Source organism: Sorex fumeus, unplaced genomic scaffold (genome assembly GCF_029834395.1).
Source record: "Sorex fumeus unplaced genomic scaffold, SorFum_2.1 ptg000019l, whole genome shotgun sequence".
Classification (NCBI taxonomy): Eukaryota; Metazoa; Chordata; class Mammalia; order Eulipotyphla; family Soricidae; genus Sorex; species Sorex fumeus.
This window is the reverse complement of record NW_026606076.1, coordinates 38,740,001-38,765,929: the sequence shown is the minus strand read 5'-3', so window position 1 is coordinate 38,765,929 and position 25,929 is coordinate 38,740,001. Positions and strand designations below refer to the sequence as shown.

The window sequence follows — 25,929 nt, the reverse complement described above, 5'->3', positions numbered from 1 at the left end:
CTGTGTCCTATTGCTCTGGCCCCTTTTCTTTTTTTCTGTGAGGGTGAAGGTGATGGGGAGATGGAACCCAGGGCCTCACACAGTTCAGGCAAGCGCTGCAGTGTGAGATCCCGGTCCGACAGGTACTTGGCTACCACCATAGCAGCAGACCATGCCTGCAGGCGCAGGACTGGCACTTTGAGCCAGTTCAGACACATCCACCTCAGCCTCAGCTCGGGAACACACACACACACTGGCAGCTTCTCTGATTGGCAGAGTCCCCTGCGCAAGGGCTGCCTGGATACTGTCGGAGGGTGTGGTGACTGATGCCCAATATTCTGTACCTACCTGGTGCCATCCTCCAGGGTACAACCACCATGTGTATTGGCACTCGTGCCATAACACAGTGGGGAGGGCGCTGGCTTTGCACACAGCCCACCTGGGTTCCATCCCTGGCATCCCACAGGGTTCCCTCTGAGCCCGGCCAGGAGTAATCCCCTAGCACAGCTGGGTGTGACCCCCCAAAGCACAAAAACCATGCAGGCACTAACCACCTGGGAGGGAGGAGTGGAGGACACCAAGAGGTGCTGCAAGGAGACAAGAAGGGAATTGCCCTGGGCAAGCCCCACAGCCCCACCCAGGAAGCTGGAACCAATAAGCACGTACACACATGCACATGTGCATGTAGAGGATAAGGGAGAACAGGAGCCCGGGTGGGGATCAGGCTGCCCCCCACCACACACTCACACATAGAGGGCGTGGCCATGGTCTCAGCTCTCTGCTCCAGAGCCTGAACTGGTGACTTGGGAGCGACGAACCTCAACAAATTCGGGATTTTGGGGGTGGGGTGGAGGTGTGAAGGGACGACCAGCTCCCAGCCCCAAGCAACCTGCCTCCCCATATTCGTCTGTGAGGCTTCTGATTGGAGCAGACCTCAAGGACAGGGACCTATCAGGAGTCAAGGGGACCCTCCCTCCCTCCCAGCCAAACCTGGGACTTTTTTTGTGGGCGGAGGAGGAGGGGGCAGGCACACCTGGCAATGCTCAGCGGTTTTTCACTTCTGCACTCAGGAATTCTTCCTGGCGGTGCTTGGGGGACCCTATAGGATGCCGCAGACTGAACCCGCGCCCCCCAGCCCCCCCCCCCGTAGATCCAGCACCTGTTTTGTTTGTCGTTTGGGGCCACACTCGGCGGTGCTCAGGGTTGGTCCTGGCTCTGCTCTCAGGAATCACTCTTTGAGGGGGGCTTGGGGGACCCTATGGGGTTTCGGGGATGGGACCCGGGTCCGCTGCCGCTGGTAAGTGGCCTTCCCTCTGCGCTCCCCCCCAGTGGGATTGTTTTAACTCCTGCTCCTGAAGCTTTGTGCGTGAGTGGGTAGGGGGAAGTGGCGCTTCTCCCCTGACTTGCTCTCCTTTGCCTGTTGCCAGTGGAGGGAACCCCGCAGGGAGGTCCCCTAGGGAAGCAGCGTCCCCCCACCCGCCCCCGCAGAAGCGTGTTTGGGAGTGCGTGGGTTGGAGAGCTGGGGCCGCCGTGCCTGCGAGCTGCCAGCGGGAACCAGGTCAGGTTCTGGGGTGAGGGGCGGCAAGCGGGAGCCCAGGCAGATTCTGGATCAGCGGAGTTGCCCGAAGATGCCAGTAAGGGCATCCCGGGAGTCCCTGCCCACGCAGCTGGGGGCACAGAGCAGGACCCCGCTCGGGGCTCTCGATCCGATCCGGACGCTGCGGGTTTCCAGCAGCGCAGTGAGGACGCGCAGGCCAATCCCGGCGTTCCCCTTTAAGGGGAGCTAGAAAAGCTCCTAGTATCTGGGGGTGCCCCCCCCGCACCCCGCCGCCCTGCCCCGGCACCGGCGCGCTACTGCGCAAGCGCCGGGCACGCCCCCGCGGCCGCAGCGGCGCCCGGCCCCGCCCCCGGACGCGTGTGGGCGGAGCCTCGAGGGGGCGGGGCCTGCGCCGGGAGGCGGGGCCTGCGCCTCTGGCCCATAAAGGCGGCGGCGGCGCGGCGCGCCCGGCTCCTCTCGGCGGCGGCGGCCCAGGGTGGAGGAGTCCGCGGTGGCGGCGGCCCAGGCGGCGGCCCAGGCGGCGGCGGCCCAGGTGGCGGCGGCGGCGCTGTTCCCCGCGCGGTCCGCGCAGCGGGGACCGGGCTGCGCGTCTCGGGCGGCGGCGGCAGCGGCACTGCGGCCCTAGCCCGGTGAGTCCCGCCGCGGCCGCTGCGAGCCGGCCTGGACTCGCCCCGGCTCGGTCCGGTCCGGTCCGGTCCGCTGGAGCCCCGGACTCGGGCGGGGAGATCGGGCTCCCCCCGCGGGACCCTCGCGGCGCCCGTCCGGCCTCCCGGCGGCCCGGCCGCGGCCACTCACGCCCTCCTTTGTCTGCTCCCGCCCGCAGGGTCCCCTCCCCGGCCGCCCCCCGCCCACGGGCCGCCCCCCGGGCCCCCGCGTCCCCTCCCCCGCTGGCGGGGCTCGGACGGAAGATGGTGCAGAAGAAAACAGCCGAACTTCAGGGCTTCCACCGTTCGTTCAAGGTGAGGGCCCGGTCGGTTTGGGGGGCATCGGTGGGGCCGGACCACCCGAGCGGCCGGTGGGGGGGGAGGGCGCCCGCGGAACCCGCCCCCGGGGGCCCCCCCATCCCGCGAGCTGGGCTGCCCCAGCCGGTTGTAGGCGTGTGGACGGGAGGGTGCCCGCAGGCCGCCGTCCTGCCCCCAGCGCCCGGGGACCCTGGCTTCTGCACGGCTGGCTCAGCCGTGTGCTGGGGTGCAGAGTGGCGGCAGGGGGGGGGCTGGGGGGCTGTTCTCAGTCTCTTGGGAGCCTCTGTAGGTTCCAGCCGGGGTGGGCTGGGGCTGGCTCTGCTCCCCTCTCTGCTGGTCTGCAGAAGTGGGGAGCACAGTGAAAGTCTCCCCGAAACCCGGGGCCTAGCGCTATTTCCTGTCTGAGCAGAGCAAGAAGTTTCTGCTGCGGTGGCCCCATGACGGCGGCCGCAGCCAACCCTGCTCTCAGATGAGAAGTCTGGGGGGGGTGTGTGTGTGTGTTGGGGGGGGAGGGGGGACGGCAGGTGCTGGGCAGGGGCCCCACGGGGCCTGGCCCAGGGGACGCGGTGATGTCAGCGGCCTCCCCACCCGCTGGCCAGGCAGGTTATATAATGGCCTTCCCCAGGCCTGGCTGGGCAAAGGACTTGTTGTCCTGCAGAGAAAGCAGGGCTGGGTGTGTGCGTATGTGTGTGCGTGTGTGTGTGAGCACTGGCGTACAGGTGGTTATTTGGGACGAGAATTTCCAGGCCTGTCCGGCCGCGTCCCACCAGGGCCAGCTGCCCCACCCGGGCCACACGCCTGTCACCCTTAACGCCACCCCCCCACCCCGCCACCCACCCCCTTCAGTGAGGGCGCGGTGGCGGCTGCCCTTGGCACCGAGTGTCCAGGCCCTGCAGGAGAGTCACCTTAGTGGCTGGTGCCCTCCTAGGGCAGGCCGGGAGCCGAGAGGCCTGCCCAGCGGCCAAAGCAAAACCCGAACTTTCTGGATGCTTCCCACCATCTCCTGCCAAGCACCCTGCCTGCAGGCCGGCCCGCCCACACTGCGGGAAGTGCCCTCCTCCCTGCCCAGCTCCCCAGGGGAGGTCTTCCTGTTTCAAAATGGGACGTGGTGGGGCACCAGCCTTGCATGCGACCACCCCAGGTTCAGTCCCTGGGACGGAGCCCCCTACAACCCAGCTCCACCAGCAGTGACCCCCTGTGCACCACCAGGTGTGACCCCAAGACAAAACAAGAGGAGATTTGGCGGGGCTCTGAAGGAGGAGGCTTTTCAGAGGCGTTAGGGGACCCCCCAGTGGGGCTGTATGGGGAGCCCTGTGTGGGCTGTCCCTGCACTGGGACCCACCGGCTTCTCTCTCTTTTTTTTTTTTCTTTTTGGGTCATACCCGGCTATGCACAGGGGTTACCTCCTGGCTTTGTGCTTGGGAATTACTCCTTGTTGGTGCTTGGGGGACCCTATGGGACGCTGGGAATCGAACCTGGGTCGGCTGCGTGCAAGGCAAACGCCCTCCCCGCTATGTTATGGCTCCAACCCCTCCACGGGCTTCTCTTGGCTTCTCTCCTCGCTCTGCCCTCGCAGGAATCCAGCCCCCTACATCTCCTCAGGCCTATCCTCGCCACCTTAGCTGCTGGTGGCCCTGAGGCCAGCCCGGGCCAGAAACTTGTCCCCTGGCGCAGGTGCAGGGGGCGCGCGGCTTCCCCACCTCCGGGCTCCCCCAGCCCTGAAGCATCTATTCTAGCTCTCTCCCTCGGAGTTCAGGAGAGACGCCCCCTTTTCCCCTGGGTGCTCCCTCTCCGCCTTCCGCCCCCCCATCCTCCCACTCGCTTGGGTGACCTGGGACAAGGCGCTGGGGTGTGTGTATGTGTGTGTGACTCTCAGCCAGGCGCTGGGCTGGCAGGGGGGAGGCGAGAGGGGCAGGTCAGGGTGGGGGCAGCTGCATTTTTGTTTCCAGCGTGGGAACCCCCTCCCAAGGAGGCCGGAGGCGGGGCGGGGGCGTGGGGGGCCGGGTCAGGAGGTGACCAGGAAGTTGTCGGGCACTGGGGAATGACCGGGGTCCCCAGGGACAGTCTAGGGCTAGCAAGTGCCCTGGGGGCGGGAGGCGGGACAGCAGAAGAGGCCCCGGGAGGGAGGCTGGCTGCGTCCCCCTCTTTGCTGTGGGGGGGGTGGGGGGTGGAGAATGGGGCCAGGTGGGGCCCCGAGCTGGGGCGTCTGTGGGAAAGCAGAGGCTGCCCGGGGCCGCTGTGAGTCACCCTCCCACTGGCTGCCCGGGAGGGACAGGACGGGGCGGGCGGGCTCATTCTGCAGGTGAGCCGAGAGGCGGGGCCTTGGCTGGGCACTCCTGGGGTTCCAGGCCTCCCCCCCACCCCCAGGCTGGGCCTGAGCGTCTCTGTCTCAATCTCTCTCTGCAGGGGCAGAACCCTTTTGAGCTGGCCTTCTCTCTAGACCAGGCCCAGCAGGAGGACAGCGACTACAGCCTGGAGTGTCAGACCCGCCCTGGTAAGGGACTGGGCAGGCGGGGCAGGCCAGGGGGGCCGCCGGCCAAGGAGGAGGGCTGGCGGGACCTCACCCAGGTGCCTCCCCCCGCCCCCATGCAGACATGCCCGCCAGTCAGCCCATCGACATCCCCGATGCCAGGAAGCGAGGCAAGAAGAAGAAACGGTGCCGGGCCACGGACAGCTTCTCCGGAAGGTTTGAAGGTGAGCGGGCTGGGGCCTGGGGGGGCGAGGGCAGGGGAGGAGGGGCCCTGGGGGCCCAGAGCCGCGCTCACGACGGCCCACCCTGCGCTCCAGATGTGTACCAGCTGCAAGAGGACGTGCTGGGGGAAGGTGCGCATGCCCGGGTGCAGACCTGCGTCAACCTCATCACCAACCAGGAGTACGCGGTCAAGGTGAGCTGACAGGGCCCCGAGGTGCCGGGATGGGCCTGGGTCAGCCTGCGGAGACACCAAGGGCTGGACCTCCCCACCTCCCCACCCCCATGCCAGAATGGGGGCAGCCTTGGGAGGATGCCAGCCCCACCCCCAGATACTTTACCCCCCCCCCCCCCAGGGCTGGAGAGATAGCACAGCAGGTAGGGCGTTTGCCTTGCACGCAGCCAACCCGGGTTCGATTCCCAGTGTCCCATATGGTCCCCTGAGCACTGCCAGGAGTTACTCCTGAGTGCAAAGCCAGGAGTAACCTCTGTGCATCGCCAGATGTGACCCACAAATGCACCAAAAAAAAAAAAAAACCTCACCCCCCCATCCCCCACTCTGGGGCCAGAGGGAGAGGACAGCCAGGGAGGGCACTTGCCCTGCACACAGCCGACCTGGGTTTGATCCTCAGCACCCCACAGGGTCCCCCGAGCCCTGCCAGGAGTGATCGCTGAGCACTGTTGAGTGTGGGACTAAAATAGAATTTTCAAAGATGACCTTAGAGCAGATGTTCAGGAGGGTTCGGCGCTCGGGGACACCAGGGTCCCCCCCCTGCCCTTCCCCACCCTAGGTGACCTGTGACCTGGGCACTGTGCCCGAAGCATGGACCCTCTGGGCCTGCCAGGTGATGCTCCCCCCCAGACTCCCTGCATGGCAGGTCACGGCCACTGGCTGTGCAGGCAGATGCCTCCCAGCTGGCTGGGCGCCTCGGGCCTCGAGGGCATCCCGGCCCATCCCCCCCCCCCCACAGCTGGCCCTGGGGCGACGGGGGCGGGGGATGGACAGTGGCGCCTCTCACCTTTGGAACATTGGAGGGCTCCTAGCCCCGCTTCCTGCGCCAGACTGGGAAACTGAGGCTGGGGTGGAAACGGCTGGACTGATATAATCGTCCAGATGGCAGTCACGTTCCTGCAGTGGGGAGGCCTGGGGTCACTTGGAAGGCTGGGTTGTTGGCAGCATCTGGGGCTCCAGGCTCTGCCTCGTTGGCTGTGTCCCCAGAGAGTGGGCTGGTCCACAGGGTGACTGGCTGATCCCTTGGTCCAGGGATAGGCCCACAGTCCCTTCCCTTTGGTCCGAAACCCACTCCTGGTGCCAGAGTGGGGGGGCAGAGGTGCAGGGCTTGGGTCCCCGACACGAGTGCAATACTGGCCGTTAACCTCAGGCCCCTCCAATCTCCCGGACAGCGTGGGCTCCAGCTTGGTGGCTGTCCAGGCACCCAGGGCCTGGCCTGATACCTTGGGGAACGGGGTTTTCGTTTTGGCAGGGGAGCGGGCTGGCGACCCAGGCTCCAGATCGGAACTCCGATGCCTGGGGGGGCCTGGCTGTAAGTTCCCCCATCTCTCAGTTTCTTATTTATACCCCTTCCTTACCTGCCACCCCTAGGGAAGAGGTTTGACCCCCCTCTGCTTAGGCCGAGGTAGAAGTTCTCTTTTGTTTGTGTTCAGGTGCTTGAGACTTAACTCATGACTGTGCTCAGGGATCACTCCTGGCAGGGCTGGGGATCAAACCTGGGTCAGCCACAAGCGCAGGCTGGAGCGATAGTACAGCGGGGAGGGTGGTGGCCTTGCACACAGCCAACCCGGGTTCGATTCCCAGCATCCATCCGCTGAGCACCACCAGGGGTAATTCCTGAGTAACCCCTGTGCATCACCGGGTGTGAACCAAAAAGCCAAAAAAAAAAATCCTACACAAACGCTCTCCTGCGTGTCCTATCATTCTGGGCCCCAGAAGTGACAGTTCGAACTTGTAGCAAGTTCTGGGACCTGTCTCTGGGCTCAGAGCGCCAGGCCATGCCCAGGAAGCTCCGACTGACGCCCCCCCCCCCCCCAACCTGGTCTTAGATCATCGAGAAGCAGCCTGGCCACATTCGGAGTAGGGTGTTCCGGGAGGTGGAGATGCTGTACCAGTGCCAAGGACACAGGTAACCTAACCCCCTGCCCCCCCCACCGCGGCTCCTGCCCCTCTACCCGGCTCCGTCGACACCTCACTCTTCACTGGCCTGCCCCCAGGAACGTTCTGGAGCTGATCGAATTCTTCGAGGAAGAGGATCGCTTCTACCTGGTGTTTGAGAAAATGCATGGGGGTGAGTGGCCACGGGGCTCCTTTCCAGGGGCGCTGCTGTGGGCTGGACATTCCATGAACATTCAAGCCCTTGACAGCGCCACCCCCCCTCTCCCCATTCTGTGTCCCTCGCCCCAGGCTCCATCCTGAGCCACATCCACCGGAGAAGGCACTTTAATGAGCTCGAGGCCAGTGTGGTGGTGCAGGACGTGGCCAGCGCCCTGGACTTCCTGCACAACAAAGGTGGGTGCGTGCCCAGGGCCCCCCACGACGTCAGCGCCCGGTTCCCGGACGTGTCCTGGGGCTCCCACCCTTGACCGTCCCGCCTCCTCCTCCCTGCAGGCATCGCCCACCGGGACCTAAAGCCAGAAAACATCCTCTGTGAGCACCCCAACCAGGTGAGGGGTGCGGGGCGCCGGGGACGCGGGGCAGGGAGGGGCGAGGGGCAGGGGGTGTGAGCCTGGCCCTCACCACCCGTGCGCGCAGGTCTCCCCCGTGAAGATCTGTGACTTTGACCTGGGCAGTGGCATCAAGCTCAACGGGGACTGTTCCCCGATCTCTACGCCGGAGCTGCTCACCCCGGTGAGGGCACGCAGGGGGCTGGCAGGGGACAGCGGAGGGGGCAGGGGACGCGGCCCTTGAGGTGCCAGCCGCAGTTTGACCGTGCCAGTCCCGGTTTCCGCTTAGCAACAGCTCCCGATTGGCTGAGCGTGGAGGAGGGCGCCGCTGATTGGGCGGGGGCGGGGCCGCGGTCAGGCGGGGGCGGGGTGAGCTCCCTCCGGGCCTCCGATTGGCGGGTGGGTGGGGCGGGTGCCCGGGAGGGGCGGGGCGTCCCGGGCCGGAAGTGTCCCTGGGCCGGCTGACAGCCAGCGGCGCGCTCCTCTGCCCCCAGTGCGGCTCCGCCGAGTACATGGCGCCCGAGGTCGTGGAGGCCTTCAGCGAGGAGGCCAGCATCTACGACAAGCGCTGCGACCTGTGGAGCCTGGGCGTCATCCTCTACATCCTGCTCAGCGGCTACCCGCCCTTCGTGGGCCACTGTGGCAGTGACTGCGGCTGGGACCGCGGCGAGGCCTGCCCGGCCTGCCAGGTAGGGGCAGGGGCTGCCCCGGAGCCTGGGGGGTGGGAGGGTCGCCCCGACCCCTGCCGGCCCCCATCGCACCCCCGCTCTGCGCCCGCGCGCTTCCCAGGCACGTGGTGTTGGGACCCCCAGAGAACCCAAGTGCACACGGTGAAACCCCTGCAGACAGACACGCACACGGCGGTGCTCGGACCGCGGACACGCTTGGACAGGCGCACATAGGGGCGGCGATGCTCTTGTACTCACACACGCACGCACACAGCATCCCTGCATGTGCATACACGTATTGTTCCTGCGTGCGCGTGCACACAGCAGTATCCCTGGACACATCGCGGTGTTTCTGCACACACAGACGCATGTAACAGTATCCTTCACACATAGCAGTGTAACTGCACACACACAAACACAGACATATAGCAGTGTTCACACACACACACACACACACAGAGCAGCGCTGCAGATACATGCCACATAACCCTTCTAGTACCGCCCACCCTCCTCCCCAGATTGCTCTCGTGCTCCTTCCCTTGCAGAGTGGGGGACCTGCTTTTACAGACACATTGTGCACCCCAGGGCCTACCCTGAGCACCCCGAGCCATTCTGGGCGCCGTCTGGGGCTGGGCCCACTCCTGGCCCACCACAGGCACTGCCTCTTGGCGTTTTCTGAAGCTTTGGGAAATCAGGAAGCCGGGAGAACCCTGGTGGACCAAATCCCCACTTCCCGCCCAGATAGGTGATCCACCGGGACCCCAACCCATGGAGCTTGAGGCCAGGGGGTGGTGTCCGTTGTCCGGTGGCTGAGACTCCTGGCCTGCTTCCCCCCAGAACATGCTGTTCGAGAGCATCCAGGAAGGGAAGTATGAGTTCCCCGAGAAGGACTGGGCCCACATCTCGGCCGCCGCCAAAGACCTCATCTCCAGGCTCCTGGTGCGGGACGCCAAGCAGAGGCTAAGCGCGGCGCAGGTTCTCCAGCACCCCTGGGTGCAGGGGGTGAGTGCGCTGAGCTGAGGGCCCCAGCCTGATGGAAGAGGCGAGGCAGCCCCTGGGCTCACCCAGTAGTCATCTGAGCTGCTGGGCAGGGGGACTACCCCCAGAATCTAAGGGCCAGGGCCTAGGGCTGTAGCGCAGCGCGGAGGGCACTTACCTTGGATATGACCAACTTGGATTCGACCCCCGGCATCCCGTGGGGGTCCCCCAAGCCCTGCCAGGGGTGGTTCCTGAGTGCAGAACCCCGAGTCAGCCTTGAACATCTCTGGGTGTGTCCCCCCTGCAAAAAAAAAAAAAAACAAAGGGCCCCTATTCCCTTGCAGGAAAATCGGGGGACTGGAATGGTGGGGTGGGGGTGGGGAGGGGTGGGGGGAACAGCTTTGCAGCCCCTCTTGTGCCCCCCACAGTGCGCTCCTGAGAACACGCTGCCCACGCCCATGGTCCTGCAGAGGTGAGACCCGCTCAGGGGACTGGAGAGAGTGTGTGTGTGCGTTGCGTGTGTGTACGTGCGTGCGCGCTCATGCGTGCACGTGCACGTGAGGCTGCTGCTCTGTGACCGCTGCCCGTGTCCCCCCTGCAGGAACAGCTGTGCCAAAGACCTCACGTCCTTCGCGGCCGAGGCCATGGCCATGAACCGGCAGCTGGCCCAGCGCGAGGAGGGCGCGGCCGAGGAGGCCGGGCAGGGCCCGCCGCGGGTCATCCGCGCTGCGTCGCGGTGCCTGCGCCTGTCGCCGCCGTCCCAGTCCCAGCTGGCCCAGCGGCGGCAGCAGCGCGGCAGCCTCTCGGCCGCCCCCCTGGTCCTGGTGGGGGACCACGCGTGACCCGTCCCCGTCCCCTCTGTACATAGGCCCCCCTCTCCCCCACTCCCCCCAGATCTAAAGATTTTTTTAAGCTATTACCAGCCGTGACCCGGGCTGCCCCACCCCCACCCCCATGGGGTTCCCCGCGGGAATCCCGGCCGCGGGGGGCTGGGGGGGTCTTTTTATATAAGGTTTTTTGCTGTTGGGTTTTCCCCCTTTTTTTCTGGCCTTCCACCTCTCCCCGCCACGACCCCACTCCCCCACCGCCGCCCACTGTCTTTACCCCCTCCCCCATTTTTACGGTGTTCGAAGCAAGCGGGGGCGCGTGTGGCTGGGCTCGCCCCCCGCCCCTCCCGGCCCCCCCACGCTCACACGTACTGTGAAAGGCCCCCCAGCCCAGCCGGGACTCAGGAGGGGGAGGGCTCCGCCGTCTTCCAGAGCTTGGGGGCGCTCCCCCCGGCTCCCCCACCGTGTTTTCAGGGACGGCTGCCCTCAGGCCATCCCTGGATCCCTCACCCCAAAGATGCCTGGTGGCTGGGGGGGGCAGGGCGCCCCATCCCGGGGAGGGGGCCCGGGGATCCCCGCCCCCCCCAGACACTGACAATCCGGGGCTTCCTCCGGCTCTCAGCCAACGTCCCTCCCTCCCTCCCTCCCTCCCTGCCTGCCGGGGACGCTGCCCACCCAGGAGGGTGGCCCCGGAGGGCTCCGGAGGAGCCGGACACGACCCCGTCAGCCGACGAGGGGGTCCCGCGGACCCCACCCGGGCACCCACACGCACGGTGCCCCTTCTCAGGGCTCAGTCTGACTGTGGCCGCGTCCGGCCCCCCTGACTCCCTGGGCCGCCCCCGCCGCCGGCCCTCTGCCCTCCTGCTCTGCACCCCCCTCTTGGCCGGAGGGCAGACCCCCGCCACCGCCACCTGCCACCTTCAGGAAACCGCGGCCCCGCCCCCACCCAGGTCCCACGTCGCGTGACCCGCGGTCCCGTGGGGCTGGGGAGCCCGAGGCCCTGGCCGGCGCCCGGGGTGGGGTACTCTATGCAATGCAGGCTTCCTCCCCTCCCCCTTTTCTACAACACGCTTCCACGGGGGGGGGGGGTCCCCCCACCCCACCCCGCGCCGCGCTCGCTCTCGCTCGGCGCCCGCCCGGGGCCCTTTCTCAGTCGACTTTGCGTCCCTGTTGTTGGAAATACTTGAATGTTTGACGGGGCCCCCCACCCCCCGTGGGCGGGGACGCGGACGGACACACCCTCTCTCGCCACCCCCCACCCCCCGCCGCCCCCAGTCACACGAGGGCCAGCTGGTGGGGGCTGCGCCCCCCCTCGCGTGCCTGGACCCGCCCGTGGCCTGCCTTTCCAAAGACCCCGGGGTGCGCCTGCCCGGCCCCGCGCCCCACCGCCCCCACCCCCCCCCCCCCCGCCCATCAGTGATCCCACATTTTTGCAAACTGGGGGCTCTCTGCCTTTTTGTATGAAGCGCGGCGGGGTGGGCCCCGGGGCCCGGCGGGCACCGTTACTGTGAATGAGCGAGGTCAGTGCCACCACGTGTCCGAGAGACGCCCGAGGGCTGCCCGGGTCGGGGCGACACATCCAAGCACTTTAGCCCCCGAGACCGGCCCCCGACGCAGCCCGCGCCCGCCGCCCGCCACGCCGGAATTTTGTATTCTGTTTTGTAAGGATTTAATAAAAGAAAACCAGAGGCTGCCCTGCTTCCCGTCGGAGCCCGCACCCCTTGGCGCGGCGGGAGGGCGCCGGGGCACCCTCCGCCCGTGGGGTGGCAGGCTGCGTGCAGAGGCGGGAGGAGCCCAGAGCTGCAAGGCGGGCGCGCCCCAGGGCTGTGCTTAGGCGACCGTGGGGGGTGGGGGAAGGCGCCCCTTTATCTGGAGAGACGCACTTGGCTGCAGAAAGGCATGGGGTGGGGTGGGGTGGGGTGGGGTGGGACGAGCCGCTTCTGGACGCTGTCCCACGGCTTCTGCTCTGCTGCATGCACTCGCTTGACTCTCAGCCATAATTAGGCTCCTGCTGTGTGCACACCCCCCCCCCAGCCCTAGTTGGGCTGCTGCTGGTACACCCCTCACTTGCAGCCGTAGTTTTGTTCCTGCCAGATGAACTCGCCTCACCCTCAAGCGTGCATACTTCTGCCAGCTGCCTTCCAAGTTCAGGGTTCATATCAGATCCCAGGGGGAGGGCGGGATCTCGGAGAACTTCACGGAGGTGGGTGCCACAGAGGGGCCTGAAAGGCTGAGACGGAAGGGCAGCACCCAGCAGGGTCTGAGCTGATTGTGCCTCGGTTTCCTCATGTGTCGAGTAGTGGGTCCCAGAGGAGTCTGGGAAAGACGGGCAGTGTGCGGAGGAATCCCTGTTGCCTTTGGGGCCGGGGCTGGCGCGGCAGAGGTGCGCGGGTGTGGGGGCTCCCGGATCTGGGGCACATTTCAGGAACGTGGGGAGCTGGGGAGGAGCTCCAACTCCCAAGGAGCCTTCAGGCAACAGTTAAGTGGGGCTGGGGAGCCCCATCGTTTTTGGGGGGAGGGTTCTGAGAGGTGCTCAGGTGCTTCCCAGCAGTTCTCCGCCTCTGGGAGCAGTTCAGTGTGAGAACCACACCCTGAGGTGCTCGGGGGACTGTGATACCCAGGACAGCCATGTTCCAGACCTCAGGCCTAACGCTGGTTTTTTTGTTTTTGCTTTTTGGGTCACACCCAGCAATGCTCAGGGGTTACTCCTGGCTCAGCACTCAGGAATGACTCCTGGCAGTGCTTGGGGGACCCTATGGGATGCCAGGGATTGAACCCAGATTGGCCGCTTGCAAGGCACACGCCCTCCCCATTGTGCTATCACTCCAGCCCCATCCTTAACGCTCTTTACTATTGGGTTCCCCCACCTTTGATTGGGGGGAGGTTTGGGCCACCCCCAGCGGTACTCGTCTCCTGGTTCTGCACACAGTGATCTCTCCTGCTGGGTTTGGGGGGCTGTATGTGGTGCCAGGGGTCACACCTGGGTGGGCTGTGTCCAAGCAAACACCTTCCCCTCTGTACCAGCGCTCCGTGCAAAGAACTGGCTGGTCTGCATGCCGTGGGACCCCGAGTCCAGCCCTGCACCCCCTGGCCATACCCCAACTGTAGGCGCACAGCTTCCCAGCACTGCGTGGCCTGGAGGGTCTCCTCGGTCCCCGAGCACAACTGGACAGCCCTCCCCAAAATCAAAGTACAGTATATTTTATTGGGGGGGGCACATCCTGTGGTGCTTAAGGTTGACTCCTGGCTCTGCACTCAGGGGCTCAAGGATCACTCCTGGCGGGGCTCGGGAGACCCTGTGGGATCCCAGGGATCAAACCCGAGTCGGTGATGAACAAGGCAAGCGCCCTCCTCTCTGTGCTATGACTTTGACCCCTGGTTTTCAGTCATTTACAAAACTACAATCTTCTGTAGAGTTCCAGAACATTCTGTACTCGGAAAGGAAACCTGTCCCTTTAGCAGGCCTGGGATGCCACACTTCCTGTCTGGGGAGGGGCCTGTTCTGGACGTTTCCCTCGCTAGGACCCCACCCTGGGAGGGTGCCTCAGGGCTCTGCTCTCCCTGAGCAGCTTGGGTCCCAGGGGCACCCACGCGGGGCGAGCATCAAAGCCTGCCATCCCATGTTCATCCTGAGAGGTGGAGCTGTGTGTGTGTGTGTGTGTGTGTGTGTGTGTGTGTGTGTGTGTGTGTGTGTTGTGGTTGGCTTGGGTTGGATATTGCTGGATGTGTCCCTGATTTGATCATTCACCAGAAATGTGTCCCCGAACACAGGCATTCCTGCTATTGCAGATAAGCTTGGGGGCTGGACAATAGGACAGTGGGGAGGGCATTTGCCTTGCAAACAGTCCTCTCCGCTCGATGCCTGGCACCCTGTAGGGTCCCCAAACCCTTTGAGGAGTGATTTGTGAGCGCAGAGCCAGGGGTCAGCCCTGAGCACTGCTGGGTGTGGCCCCAAAACAAAATAATAAAATTTTGGGACAGGAGAGATAGTACAGTGGGTAGGGCATTGGCCTTGCACACTGCCGACCCAGGTTCGATCCCTGGCACTCCACAGGGTCCCCTGAACCCCACCAGGAGTAGTTCCTGAGCACCGCTGAATGTGACCCCTAACAATAATAATAATAAAGTTGGGGACCAGAGAGATAGTCTGTTTCCACATGTACCACCCACTGACCATGAGCAAGCTATAGCCCAGGGTCCCATCAGATGGGGGCCCACAGACACCCCGAACCAGCACCCCCACAATATGCTGAACACGGAGACCGGGTGGTCAAAGTGATACCTGGGAGCACGCGGGTCCCCTGAACAGCAGCTGGGCGACCTCTGGGTTTGAATTATTTTTGTTTTCTGGGTCCCACCTGGCTTTGCTCGGCATCACTCCAGACTCTGCACTCAGGGATCCCTCCTGGCAGGTTCAGGGGACCATGAGATGCCAGGGATCGGATCAGGGATCCCAAGAGATCGGGGATCGAACCCAGGTCCGCAGCCTGCAAGGCAAGCACCCTCCCCACGGTGCTAGAGCTCCGGCTCCTGGGAGGAAGGCAGCTCCCTGCCCCTTGTCCAGCCTGGCATGCCTGGTCAGTCAGGGGGGCTGGGGGTGCCACACAGACAGCGCCCTCCCGCCCAGGTGGCACCCAGCCCCGCCGCCCTGTCTGCCAGCCTGCCTCGGCTGACCGCTCCCTGCCCCCTGCCGCCTGCCAAGTCGGGCTGGGCACAGCCAGTTCTGGGACCCATGGGATTTGCTGTTTGCAGTTCCTCTGCAGCCTGGCCCGCCACGTGGCCCCTGGTAGAGGCGCAGCCAAAGCTCGGCCTGGCAGAAGCTGGAGGCTGTGCAGGTTGTTGAAAGCCCCCAACACCCCCCCCCCCGAACCCCCCTGGCCATGGATCAGCCAGGGCCTGCAGCAGGGGCTCATGGACCATGCGCAGACTCTGTTCCCTTTGGGGTTTCTCTGCAAACCCAAAATGCGTTTCTTTTTGTGTGGCGTTCTCACCTGGTGGTGCTCAGGGCTGACTCCTGCCTCTGAGTTCCGGGATCACTTCCTGGAAGGGCTGGGGGGGGGGGTCCCTGGGATGCACGGTAGCACCTTTCCTGCTGTCCTATCTCTCTGGCCCTTCCAGATTGTTTTTTAGCCAAACCGATAGACGTCGGGGAAAGTGTCTTACATCCAGTCAGCCTGGGTTCAGTCCCTGACATCACGTGAGGTCCCCTGAATTCTAACAGGAGTGATCCCTGGGGCCATTGGCCAAGGCCCTAATACCAAAATCATTTGGGGATTATATATATAAGAATTTGCAGGGCCAGGGAATTAGGATAGCAGGGATGGCATTTGCCTTGTATGTAGCTAACCAGGTTTTCCTCCCTGGCACCCCATGTGGTTTCCTGAACCCTGCCAGGAGTGATCCCTGAGCACAGAATCAGGAGTCAGCCCTGAGCACTATAGCGTGTGACTCAAAACAACAAAGTGTGAATTTGGGGGTCCGGGAAGAGAGCTGAATTCCTGGGGTGGGGGCGGAGAGAATACATGCAGGGGTTTGTGGCTGGCCCGGGTCCGATCCTTAGCACTGCCTCAGTTCCTCTGAGCCCTGCTGGGAGTGAGGAGTCAGCCCTGAGCCCCACTGGGCCTGTCTCTGTCGCCTGGCGTGGCCCTCAAATCAAAATACTAATAAATAGGGCTGGAGAGACAGTCCAGCGGGGAGGGCGCTTGCCTTGCACGTGGCCGACCCGCCTTCTATCCTGGGCATCCCACAAGGTCCACCAAGCATTGCCAGGAGTGATCCCTAAGCGCAGAGCCAGGAGGAAGGGCTGAGCATTGCTGGGTGTGGCCCAAAAACTAAAAACAACGAATCAGTAGGGGCTGGGGCTTCCGGACTAGGTAGAGTTTAGTCCCAGCCTTACGGGACTCATGTCCTGGCTCCAGTGGCAGCATCGGCCAGTCCGGGTCTTCAGTCCAGCCGGCTGCTGGGGTGGGGAAACTGGAGCCAGCCACGAGGAGGGGCCCCCACTCCTGGGCCAAAGCCTGTGGCCATGACCTGGCCTGCTGGGAACAGACTCCTGGGGATGGGGCTAACTTGGGACCTGCCTGCCCACCACCTGAAGAGGCTGTGAGTTCCCCAGCACCTGAACTCCAAATTCAGGCTCACTGTCTCCTGTCACCCCAGTTCCACATTCTCTCCCTGCAAAACAATAAATAGGACTTCGGGACTGTGTTGCTTTGCAAGTAGCCAACATGGGTTTGATCCCTGGCAACCCTTATGGTCCCCCGAGCAAGCCCACCAGGCGTGACCCCCTGGGTGCCCAGAGATAAGCCCTGAGCACCTCTGGGTGTGGGTGCCCCCCCCAAAAAAAACTCCAGGGGGCTCTAGTGATAGTACAGAGGGTAAGGGTGTTTGCCTTGCACAAGTCCAACCCGGGTTAGATCCCTGGCATCCCATAGGGTCCCCTGAGCACTGCCAGGAGTAATTCCTGAGTGCAGAGCCAGGAGTAACCTCAGCATCACAGGACGTGACCCATAAAACCAAAAAAAATATTAAAAAAATAACAAAAACAAGTTTCCTTCCTGCAAGGATATGCCTCACTTACACTTGGGTTGGGTTGAGGGAGCGGTCATCTTATCATGCCTATAGCATTATTGCCCCCCACCTTCTTATGCATACATTCAGACTTTTTATTTTTGGCTTTTTGGGTCACACCTGGCAATGCTCAGGGGTTACTCCTGGCTCTGCACTCAGGACTTACTCCTGGCGGTGCTTGGGGGACCCTATGGGATGCTGGGAATTGAACCCGGGTTGGCCGTGTGTGAGGCAAACACCCTACCCGCTGGGCTATCTCTCTGGCCCCCCATTTTGGTTTGTTTGGGGTCCACACTCGGTTGTGCTCAGGGCTTAATTCTTGGCTCTGCACTCAGGGATCCGCTTGGCACGACTTCTAGGGACCGCCGTGGAGGGCCAGAGATCAAAACTAAGTGGGTGACATGCAAATCACGCCCTCTGAGATGTATTATCCCTCCATCAGGCACTGCCTGGCTTCGAGTAGGACATGGGACTAGCACCGCTAATCTGCGCGAGCAGTGCCTTCCATGGAACTTTCTGATTAATAATATGCATATTGTCCATCTACTCTGTTCAGTCAAATGTGGTCAAAGTGAATGAAGAAGGAGTGATTATTTTTATTTTGGGGGGTCACACCCCACAGTTGCTCAGGACTCGCTTCTGATTTGCCGCTCAGGGATCATTGACTCCTGGCGGGGTTCTGGGGATCTTAAGCAGAGCCCAGGGATTGGACCAATAGATCGAGAGAATAGGGCTTTTGCCTTGTGGCTGACCTGGGTTTGGTCCCCAACATCCCATTTGGTCCCCTGAGCACAGCTAGGAGTGATTCCTGAGTGCAGAGCCAGAAATAATCCCTGAGCTTCACTGGGTGTGACCCGAAATGGGGGGGGAAAAAAAAAACCTTGGTCTGTTAACATGCAAGGCAAGCACTTTTCCTGCTGTATTAGCACTTCAACCCCAAAGAGGAACATTTAAAAAAATTTTTTTTTTTGCTTTTTGGGTCACATCTGGCGATGCTCAGGGGTTACTCCTGGTTCATGCACTCAGGAATCACTCCTGGGCGGTGCTTGGGGGACCATATGGGATGCTGGGAATAGAATTGGCTCCGTGCAAGGCAGACGCCCTACCCGCTGTGCTATCACTCCAGCCGCAAAGAGGGACTTTTTAAAAAATTTCTCTTCTGTTTCTGGGCAGTGCTCAGGGGTAGCTAGTCCTGGGCTCTGGGATTTGGGATGCCGGGGATTCAAGGTGCATGCAAAGCACCCACAGGACTCTCTGCCACCTGCTCCCACCACCATGGAGACTCTTCAATGATTTATTTCCGGCGAGGGTTTTTTCTAATCCTAACTCTGCACTTGGGGGATTCGAACCTGGGCCTCACATGTGACCTGAGCTCTATCCCAGATTTAGGTCATTACTTATTTTTTTTGGTTTTGGGGCCACACCGGGCAGTGCTCAGTACTTACTCCTGGCTCTGGGGATCGAATCCAGACCAGCTGCATGCAAGTCAGGTGCCCTACCTGCTGTACTATTGCTCCAGTCCTTCCGCCCCCGAATCTAGATCATTCTCAAGCTAAGAAGCTGATTTGTGGGGGACTGGTCTAGCAGAATCTTTTGCGGACACTCCCCCCCTCCCCCCGCCAAAACACACACACACACCTTCTTGCTACATTATGTTTTGTCTTCAATGTCAGACAGCTTGCCTGCAAAGACGACAATATCCTGGTGACAGTCAGTGGCAGGGCCGCACCCAGAGAAACCAACCTCGTGACTTTTCTAGAAAATGGAGTCCCGAGTGCCGAAAGGGACCTGGGATTGACCAGTCCCGCAGCGGCCTCTACAGGCCACCACCAGGCTTCGTCTCGCCTGCGGTTAAGGACACAGGCTGTCCTTAACAGGTTGTCCTAACTGCCTTAGGGGCAGGAGCGAACACAGGAATTAAAGATTTTCCCACCCCACCCCACCCAGTGCCTTGCTTGCCGTTGACCCTGATCCCCAGCACCGTCAGCCAGGCGTGACCCACTGAGCACCGCCCGGTATGGCCCACAAGCCCCAAAATAAAAAAGACATGCACTCCTGGCTGTGCTCAGATGATAGCACAGCAGGTAGGGCATTTGCCTTGCACGCGGCTGACCCGGGTTCAATTCCCAGCATCCCATATGGTCCCCCCCCCAGCACAGCCGTGAGTAATTCCTGAGTGCAGAGCCAGGAGTAACCCCTGAGCATCACCGGGTGTGACCCAAAAAGCCAAAAAAAAAAAAACAAAAAAAAAACCCAAAACTGGGTGTGCGACAAATTTGGTGGCTGAAAGCCACCTCCTCAGGCCTCTCCAGCAGAGGAACAGACGGGGAGACAGACTGATGGTCAAAATGGCCCATTTAATGCAGAGTTGTTGGCACATTTATAAAACGTCTGAAGATGGATTATTTACAGAGGTAAGAGCGCCTGGGGGGGGGTGATTAACTCAAGGAGACACCTTCTCCCAGGAACATCTATATTGTTTTTCTCTTTCCCTTTAGTTGTACATATTAAACGGTGACATTTACTTCTTATTAATACTTTCAGTTATTCGGATAAACACAGTGAGAGATACCGATTCCAAAACTTAGTTCTCTGGGCTCTGAGGCCAAGCAAGGCTTTTACCGTAAATCCCAGACTAAGTCCTCAGGCCAGTTCAGCTTGTTCTCCCCCATGGGAGTCCTGTTTCTTAAATCTTAACAGCTTGCATCAAGATCGTGATTTTATGCTTTCTAGACTGTCCCATTTTGATGCTGAGGTAGCTTTGCTGCTCGCTCTGGGTCCACCCAAGGTGCACAGTGCCTGCCCCCCCGCTTTTTGGGGTGTTAGGAAGTATGGCACCGATGCCTGAGTCAAGTAATTATGATGGATGCCCGGAAGTAGATATATCTCAGAGTCAATCAACTCCCAAATATTAGGAACACAGCATTGATGGTCTTTCTGTGTTTAACCAAAGAACATTGCTCTGTAGTAAAATACGAAAAAGGCTATCGGGGAAATAGGAAAGCAAGTATTTCACAGTAATTCACAATAAATACAAGTCCAGGATCACCAGAAGTTTTGGCTGATAAGCAAGAGTGACTTGGGGAATGTAACAATGAGACATAAAGCACAATGGAAAGGTTGAAGATAAACTCGGGGGATTAGGGGTGCTCATAAGAGCACTGTAAGCTTCTCTAGGTGGGGGAGGGTGGAGGAAAAGGGGCAATTCACTGATGAAGCCTTAAGAACTTAAGGTTGGGGCTGGAGCAATAGCACAGCAGGTAGGGCATTTGCCTTGCACGCGGCTGACCCAGGTTCGACTCCCAGCATCCCGTATGGTCCCCAGAACGATGCTAGGAGTAATTCCTGAGTGCAGAGCCAGGAGTAACCCCTGTGTATTGCCGGGTATGACCCAAAAGGCAACAAATAAATAAATACATAAATAAAACAAAGCACTTAGGGTTACTATCCAACAGTGGAACTCACAGATAATCAAGTATTGGGGGCCGGAATCCCAAGGGTTCTGAGAGAGCCAGGATTAGGGGTGTCACTGTCAGGAGAATGTCACTGACTGCCACCACAGACCCAGCACAAAGGCTTCTGCGTGCTTCGATTCAGGGATGCCCATGGGCGGTGTGGTCTGGACTTTGTTGATGTCTGCGGGGATGAGGGCTGAGGATCAGGAGAGCCTCGGAGGGTGGAACCCAAGCTCTGCAAGCAGGACAGCCACATTGGGTCCCCAGCACTGCCACATGGTCCCCCAGCAACACCGGGCATGGCCCCAGAACCGAATCGGGAAAATGCAGATGGCCCACAGGACTAGGACACAATAAGGTCCTGGAGTTCCCTGGTCCATGTCCCCACACCTCAAAAAAAATAATAATAAAGGTCAAAGTTACAGTACAGTGGGAAGGGCACGTGCCTTGCATGCAGCCAAGTGGGTTCAACCCCCAGCACCTCATGTGATCCTTGAACCCACCTGGAGCGATCCCTGAGCAGAGTCAGGAGAAAGACCTGAGGACTGGTGGATGTGGCCCCCAAAATAAAAATGAGAAAGAAAAGGAGAAAAAGATGGTGAAATTATATTCTGGGTGCCAGGCTGGAATTTTGTGAAGTTTTTTTTTTTTTTTGAGGGTGGCACATCTGGCAATACTCAGGAGTTATTCCTGGCTCTGAGCTCAGAAATTACTGTTTGGGGGCTGGAGCGATAGTACAGCGGGTAGGGCATTTGCCTTGCACGTGGCCGATCCGGGTTCGATTCCCAGCATCCATAGGGTCCCCCGAGCACCGCCTGGAGTAATTCCTGAGTGCAGAGCCAGAAGTAACCCGGAGCATCACCGGGTCTGACCCAAAAAGCAAAAAAAAAAAAAAAAAAAAAGGAAATTACTCTTGATGGTGTTCAGATGGTGTTCATCTATGGGATGCTGGGGATCAAACCACGTGCAAGGCAAGCACCCTGCCCACTATATTATCACCTCTACCCCTTGTTTGATTTCAGGGGACTGTGCTTGATGTGCAGGACTGTGCAGGAACTGAAAGGATTCTGGCTGTGCGCAAGACCAGAGTTTTATCCTCGTCATTTTTTGGTTTGTTTTTGGGTTACATCTAGCAATACTTAGGGGTTACACCTCTGTCTGCACTCAGGAATCACACCTGGTGGGGCTCAGGGGACCCTATGGGATAGAACTTACTATTGCTGGAGCCCCTTAACCCCCTGTCCTCCTGATTCTAATCTCTACCCATTCACTTCTGCTGTGTCCACACTCTTGATTTCATTCAGGTAAACTGTCCTTTCATAAAGATACTTCTCTCCCCTTGCTAAATGCTATACATTGTATCCATGTGTATACCCCTCTGATGTGCAAAGATCCCAATCTTTGTAAGAAACCCAGGAGGGAGCTGAGTGTATACTTTGCATATGGGAAGCACCTAGTCAGCCCCCAGCACCGCATATTCCCAAAAACACTACAAGGAGAAACCCCTGAGCGATATCGGTGTGACTGTCCCCCCCCCTAAAAAAAAAATATAGCGGCACACAGAGGAAACGGAAAAGCTGATGAAGAAAAGCATTGAATTCTAATCCGAGTTACATGTGGATGCCAACACCACAGGTGAGAGGGCTGTTTGCTTCTCTCTGGCACTTTCAAGCTTTCCAGAGGGTCTCAGGACCTAAGGGAATCCAGGTGGCAGAATCTCAGGAGTCCTCAGGCTGGTTAGACTGGCCTGGGGTGGCGGAGGTGGCAGAGCTGGTATGTCTCGGGGGATATCAGGTTAATGAGGAGGGCTGGTGGTGCCCTGGGCATTGGAGAGAGCTGGTGGGGGTAGGATCTGGGCTCCAGAGTGAGGATCTGAGGTGCATGGCATTGAGTATCGGGGTCCCAGGTCTGAAGTTCAGCCTGGCCCCGCGTCTTGTTCCTTGTCCCGCTTCCTCCTCTTCCTCCTTTCTTCCACCTCCTTTCCTTCTTTCTCCCCTTCTTTTCTTCCATCTTCTATAGCCCCCCCCTTTTCCGGGACCCGCCCCTCATGCCCATAGGCCCCGCCTTGCGACTCGCCCTTGGCCACGCCCCTCCAGGCGCCTTCTTTACGCCCCTTTGGCCCCCACAGGCCACGCCCACAGATTCTCAGCTACCGCCCTTCGCCGCTTCAGGCCCCGCCCATGACCCTGAAAGCCCCGCCCTCATCCCCTTTGGGCCCCGCCCGCAGCTCGGTCTCCTCCTATCCCGGCCGCCCCGGTCCCTTACAAACCCCACCTTATGCCCCGCCCCCGTCCCTTTGGGGCACGCCCTCAAGGAGGAAGCCACGCCCCATCCCCTCCTGGCTCCACCCTCCGGTCCTCGGGCTTCCGCTTCAGTCTGCCCTCGGGCCCCGGCCCCATCCTCAGGTTTCGTTCCCGCCTTCAGTCCCCGCCCTTTTGCCCAGACCCGGCCCGGAGTCTCCCGCCACCGCCCCGCCCAAGCCGGCCTCTTCCCGGGCCTCTCCAGGCCCCGCCCCCCGCCAGAGACCCCGCCCTCCGCCCGCGGCCCGCCTTTCGGCCCCGCCGGCCCCGCCCCGCCCCGCCCCCGCGCAGGCCCCGCCCCCGCGCAGGCCCCGCCCCCGCGCAGCCCGACAAGATGGCGGCGGGTGGGAGCGGCGGCCGCGCGTCGTGTCCGCCGGGGGTCGGCGCGGGCGCGGGGAGCCCGGGTCCCAGCGCCAACGCCGCCCCGGCCCCCGGCAACGCGGCCGCCGCTGCCGCCGCCGCCGCCGCCGCCGCCGCCGCCGCCGCCCCGGGCCCCGCCGCCGCCGCCCCGGGCCCCCCGGCGGGCGCGGGTTCGGGCCCCGGGGCCGGGCCGGGCGCGCAGGCCGCGGCGGGCGGGGAGCGCGCGGACGAGCCGGGGCCCGGGGCGCTGCTGCGGGAGCCCGTGTACAACTGGCAGGCCACCAAGCCCACGGTGCAGGAGCGCTTCGCCTTCCTCTTCAACAACGAGGTGCTGTGCGACGTGCACTTCCTGGTGGGCAAGGGGCTCAGCTCGCAGCGCATCCCCGCGCACAGGTGGGCCACGGTCCCCGCCCCCACCCCCGGGCCCGCCGGGGGCCCCGCCGCCACCTCCCCCACGCCCCACGCCGCTCACTTCCAGAGCCGCGGACGCCCCATCCTCGAACCGGGCGTCTGCAGGACCCCCCCACCGTCCCCGGGCCCCCCCCCCCGAGTCCCCTCCACTGGGAACTCCGGGGAGCCTGTCATCCCCCCGTGCCCGCGATCCGGGAGAACGCCCCCCTCCGGGCAGGCCACCGCACGTCCCCAGGCCTTTGCCTGGACGACCCTCTCCAATCCAGCACTTCGCGATCGATTCGGGGGCCGGGCCCCCGGGACTCGGGGCCAGGAAGGCGGGGCCTTGGATTGGACTCATCTGAGGCCCCCCATCCCCCCTCCTGCCGCCTCAGCGCCCCTCCCCCAGCTCCACAGGCTTCAGGCTCTGTGCCAGCCCCTCCCCCATGGCTGTCACCCATGCTCAATCACGGCCCTTCACTCCTTCTCCACCCCGGGGTGGGGCCGGGAGTTCTGTCCCCCCCCAGGTTTCCTGCTCCTTCCTTCCTTCCCCTCTGCTCCCCCTGGAGCATGAGCCTGCAGCCCCCCCCAACTCCTGGGTGGGTCCCTCTGTCCCAGCTCCCACCCCAGCCAGGCCCCCTCTGTGTGCTGGGGATCAGATGGGGACAATCTCCAGGCCCTGTGCGCAGTGGGGTTGCCTATATGCTGTCAGCTGGGGAGGGGTCTGGGGGTTTGGTCTGGGGAAGGCTTTCACCCCTGTGGGCGTCCATCTCTGATGAGGGTCTCTAGAGGGAACCGCAGAATCTTAGAGGCAGTCCTCTAGAAGATTCTTCCTGGCTTTTTCTTGGCACCTCCATCCCTCCGGGCGGCCTCCATGTGGCCTCTGCTGGGAGGCTCCGGCCAGCTTGGTTTGTCCCTGTCTGTATTGCAGCCCCCTCTGTCGTCCACTTGGGCCCCCCAAGTTTAGGTGGGCGGGGCCCTTTGGCTGCTGGTGACTCCCAGCCTGCCTGGTCCTCCGGGGCTTGCCAGAACCCCAGCCCTTTAAGGGTGTGGCCGGGCACCCCATCCTGTCAGGGCACCACTGGCTGGGCTCCTGGGGGGAGACTGGAGGGAGGGGTGCGAGGGGCTGACGGGGGTCCCCATGTCGTGGCCACTTTGGGGCATGGAGTCTCTCTTTTTTTTTTTTTTTTTGTCTCTTTGCTTTTTTGGTCACACCCGGTGATGCACAGGGGTTACTCCTGGCTCTGCACTCAGGAATTACTCCTGGCGGTGCTTTGAGGACCACATGGGATGCTGGGAATCGAACCCGGGTCAAGCCGTGTTCAAGGCAAACACCCTTCCCGCTGTGCTATTGCTCCAGTCTCTGGGGGCACGGAGTCTCTTGTCCTCGTGGTTTTTATGGGCATGAGGCCCCCAAGAGGACTGGAGGGGGACCCAGCCTGCAGACCCTGGAGGTTCCCAAGGAGGGTGGCGTTTCAGGGGTCTCAGCTGCACTCAGGATATGCTGGTGTCAGGAGGCGGGTGGGTAGACAGGCAGGCAAGGGTGCAGATTCCCCCCTGCATTGTCCAAAGTGTATTGGGAAGAGCTCGTGGTGCTTAGGTGACCTGTGTTGGTGCTGGCCAGCTGCTGATTCCCACCAGCCTCTGGGGGCTGGAGTAGGGGTGAGGGTGGGAATGGGATCCTCAGGGAAATCCTGAGAGACTCCCTGTAGGCGGTGACCGGGATCAACATCAGGATTCCCCCCAAGAGGCCACCGAAAGGCCCCCGCTTCCTCCTGAAAATGTGCTGCCCACGCCCCAGTAGGTGTCCACATGTGGCCCCTGGAACTGGGTTTGGAGAGGGGAGGGTGCGGGGATGGATCTTGGGGTGGTGACGCCAGATCTGATTCCATCAGAGGCGACCCCCCCAGAGGAGTGGCATGAGTTGCTGCTTCAGTGACCCCGCTTGGCACCTGGATGCCGGGACCCACCCCCGCCTGACCACAGAGTCCCCCCAGATTGGCTCCAGTGGAGGGGGACAGGCCTCCAGTGCACCCCAGGTGTGAGCAGGAGTGGGCAGAGGCACCTTCGGGCCTGGCTCCTTGGGGGGGCTCTGCAGCACCGTGGACGGCGACTCGAGTTTGTTGCCAGGCTGGGTGCTGTGAGCTCTGGGTGCTGGGGGACAGGGGTGTGAGGGACAGGAGGCCTTTGACCTGGGACCCCCCCCTCCCAGCAGCAAAGGGGCTGCCTCCGCATCTCCAGTCAGCAGCAGCCTGGGGGGGCTTTGCAGAATATTCCTTGACGTCCCCCTTGATGCAGAATAGCCCCTGCCTCACTCTGCCTCCCCCCTGCCCCCTAGGGAGCCCCGGTCAGCAGTATGCATGCACACGGGGACACCCCCCCAAGTCTGTTTTTTTTTTCCCTTTTTGGGTCACACCCTGCGATGCACAGGGGTTCCTCCTGGCTCATGCACTCAGGAATTACTCCTGGCGGTGCTCGGGGGACCATATGGGATGCTGGGAATCGAACCCGGGT

The 25,929-nt window shown here is 62.1% G+C and overlaps 1 protein-coding gene across 3 annotated transcripts in view; it reads left to right on the top strand.

The window, feature by feature from the left end:
* Nucleotides 1-2,001: 2,001 nt before the first annotated feature.
* Nucleotides 2,002-25,929, top strand: part of MKNK2 (MAPK interacting serine/threonine kinase 2) — a 37,778-nt gene continuing 13,850 nt past the window's right edge. Inside the window, exons 1-14 of one of the 3 annotated variants that reach the window (XM_056112769.1) lie at nucleotides 2,002-2,166; nucleotides 2,361-2,496; nucleotides 4,906-4,993; nucleotides 5,092-5,193; nucleotides 5,287-5,384; nucleotides 7,250-7,329; nucleotides 7,418-7,491; nucleotides 7,608-7,712; nucleotides 7,812-7,867; nucleotides 7,956-8,051; nucleotides 8,362-8,556; nucleotides 9,373-9,537; nucleotides 9,942-9,985; nucleotides 10,115-12,031. In XM_056112769.1, the coding sequence (XP_055968744.1) occupies nucleotides 2,446-2,496; nucleotides 4,906-4,993; nucleotides 5,092-5,193; nucleotides 5,287-5,384; nucleotides 7,250-7,329; nucleotides 7,418-7,491; nucleotides 7,608-7,712; nucleotides 7,812-7,867; nucleotides 7,956-8,051; nucleotides 8,362-8,556; nucleotides 9,373-9,537; nucleotides 9,942-9,985; nucleotides 10,115-10,355 (1,395 nt within the window). In that variant the 5' untranslated portion in view covers nucleotides 2,002-2,166; nucleotides 2,361-2,445 and the 3' untranslated portion in view covers nucleotides 10,356-12,031. Of the gene's footprint in view, nucleotides 2,167-2,360; nucleotides 2,497-4,905; nucleotides 4,994-5,091; nucleotides 5,194-5,286; nucleotides 5,385-7,249; nucleotides 7,330-7,417; nucleotides 7,492-7,607; nucleotides 7,713-7,811; nucleotides 7,868-7,955; nucleotides 8,052-8,361; nucleotides 8,557-9,372; nucleotides 9,538-9,941; nucleotides 9,986-10,114; nucleotides 12,032-22,999; nucleotides 23,419-25,929 lie in introns of those variants that run through there. The other 2 variants (XM_056112767.1, XM_056112768.1) reach the window with 2 other exon arrangements.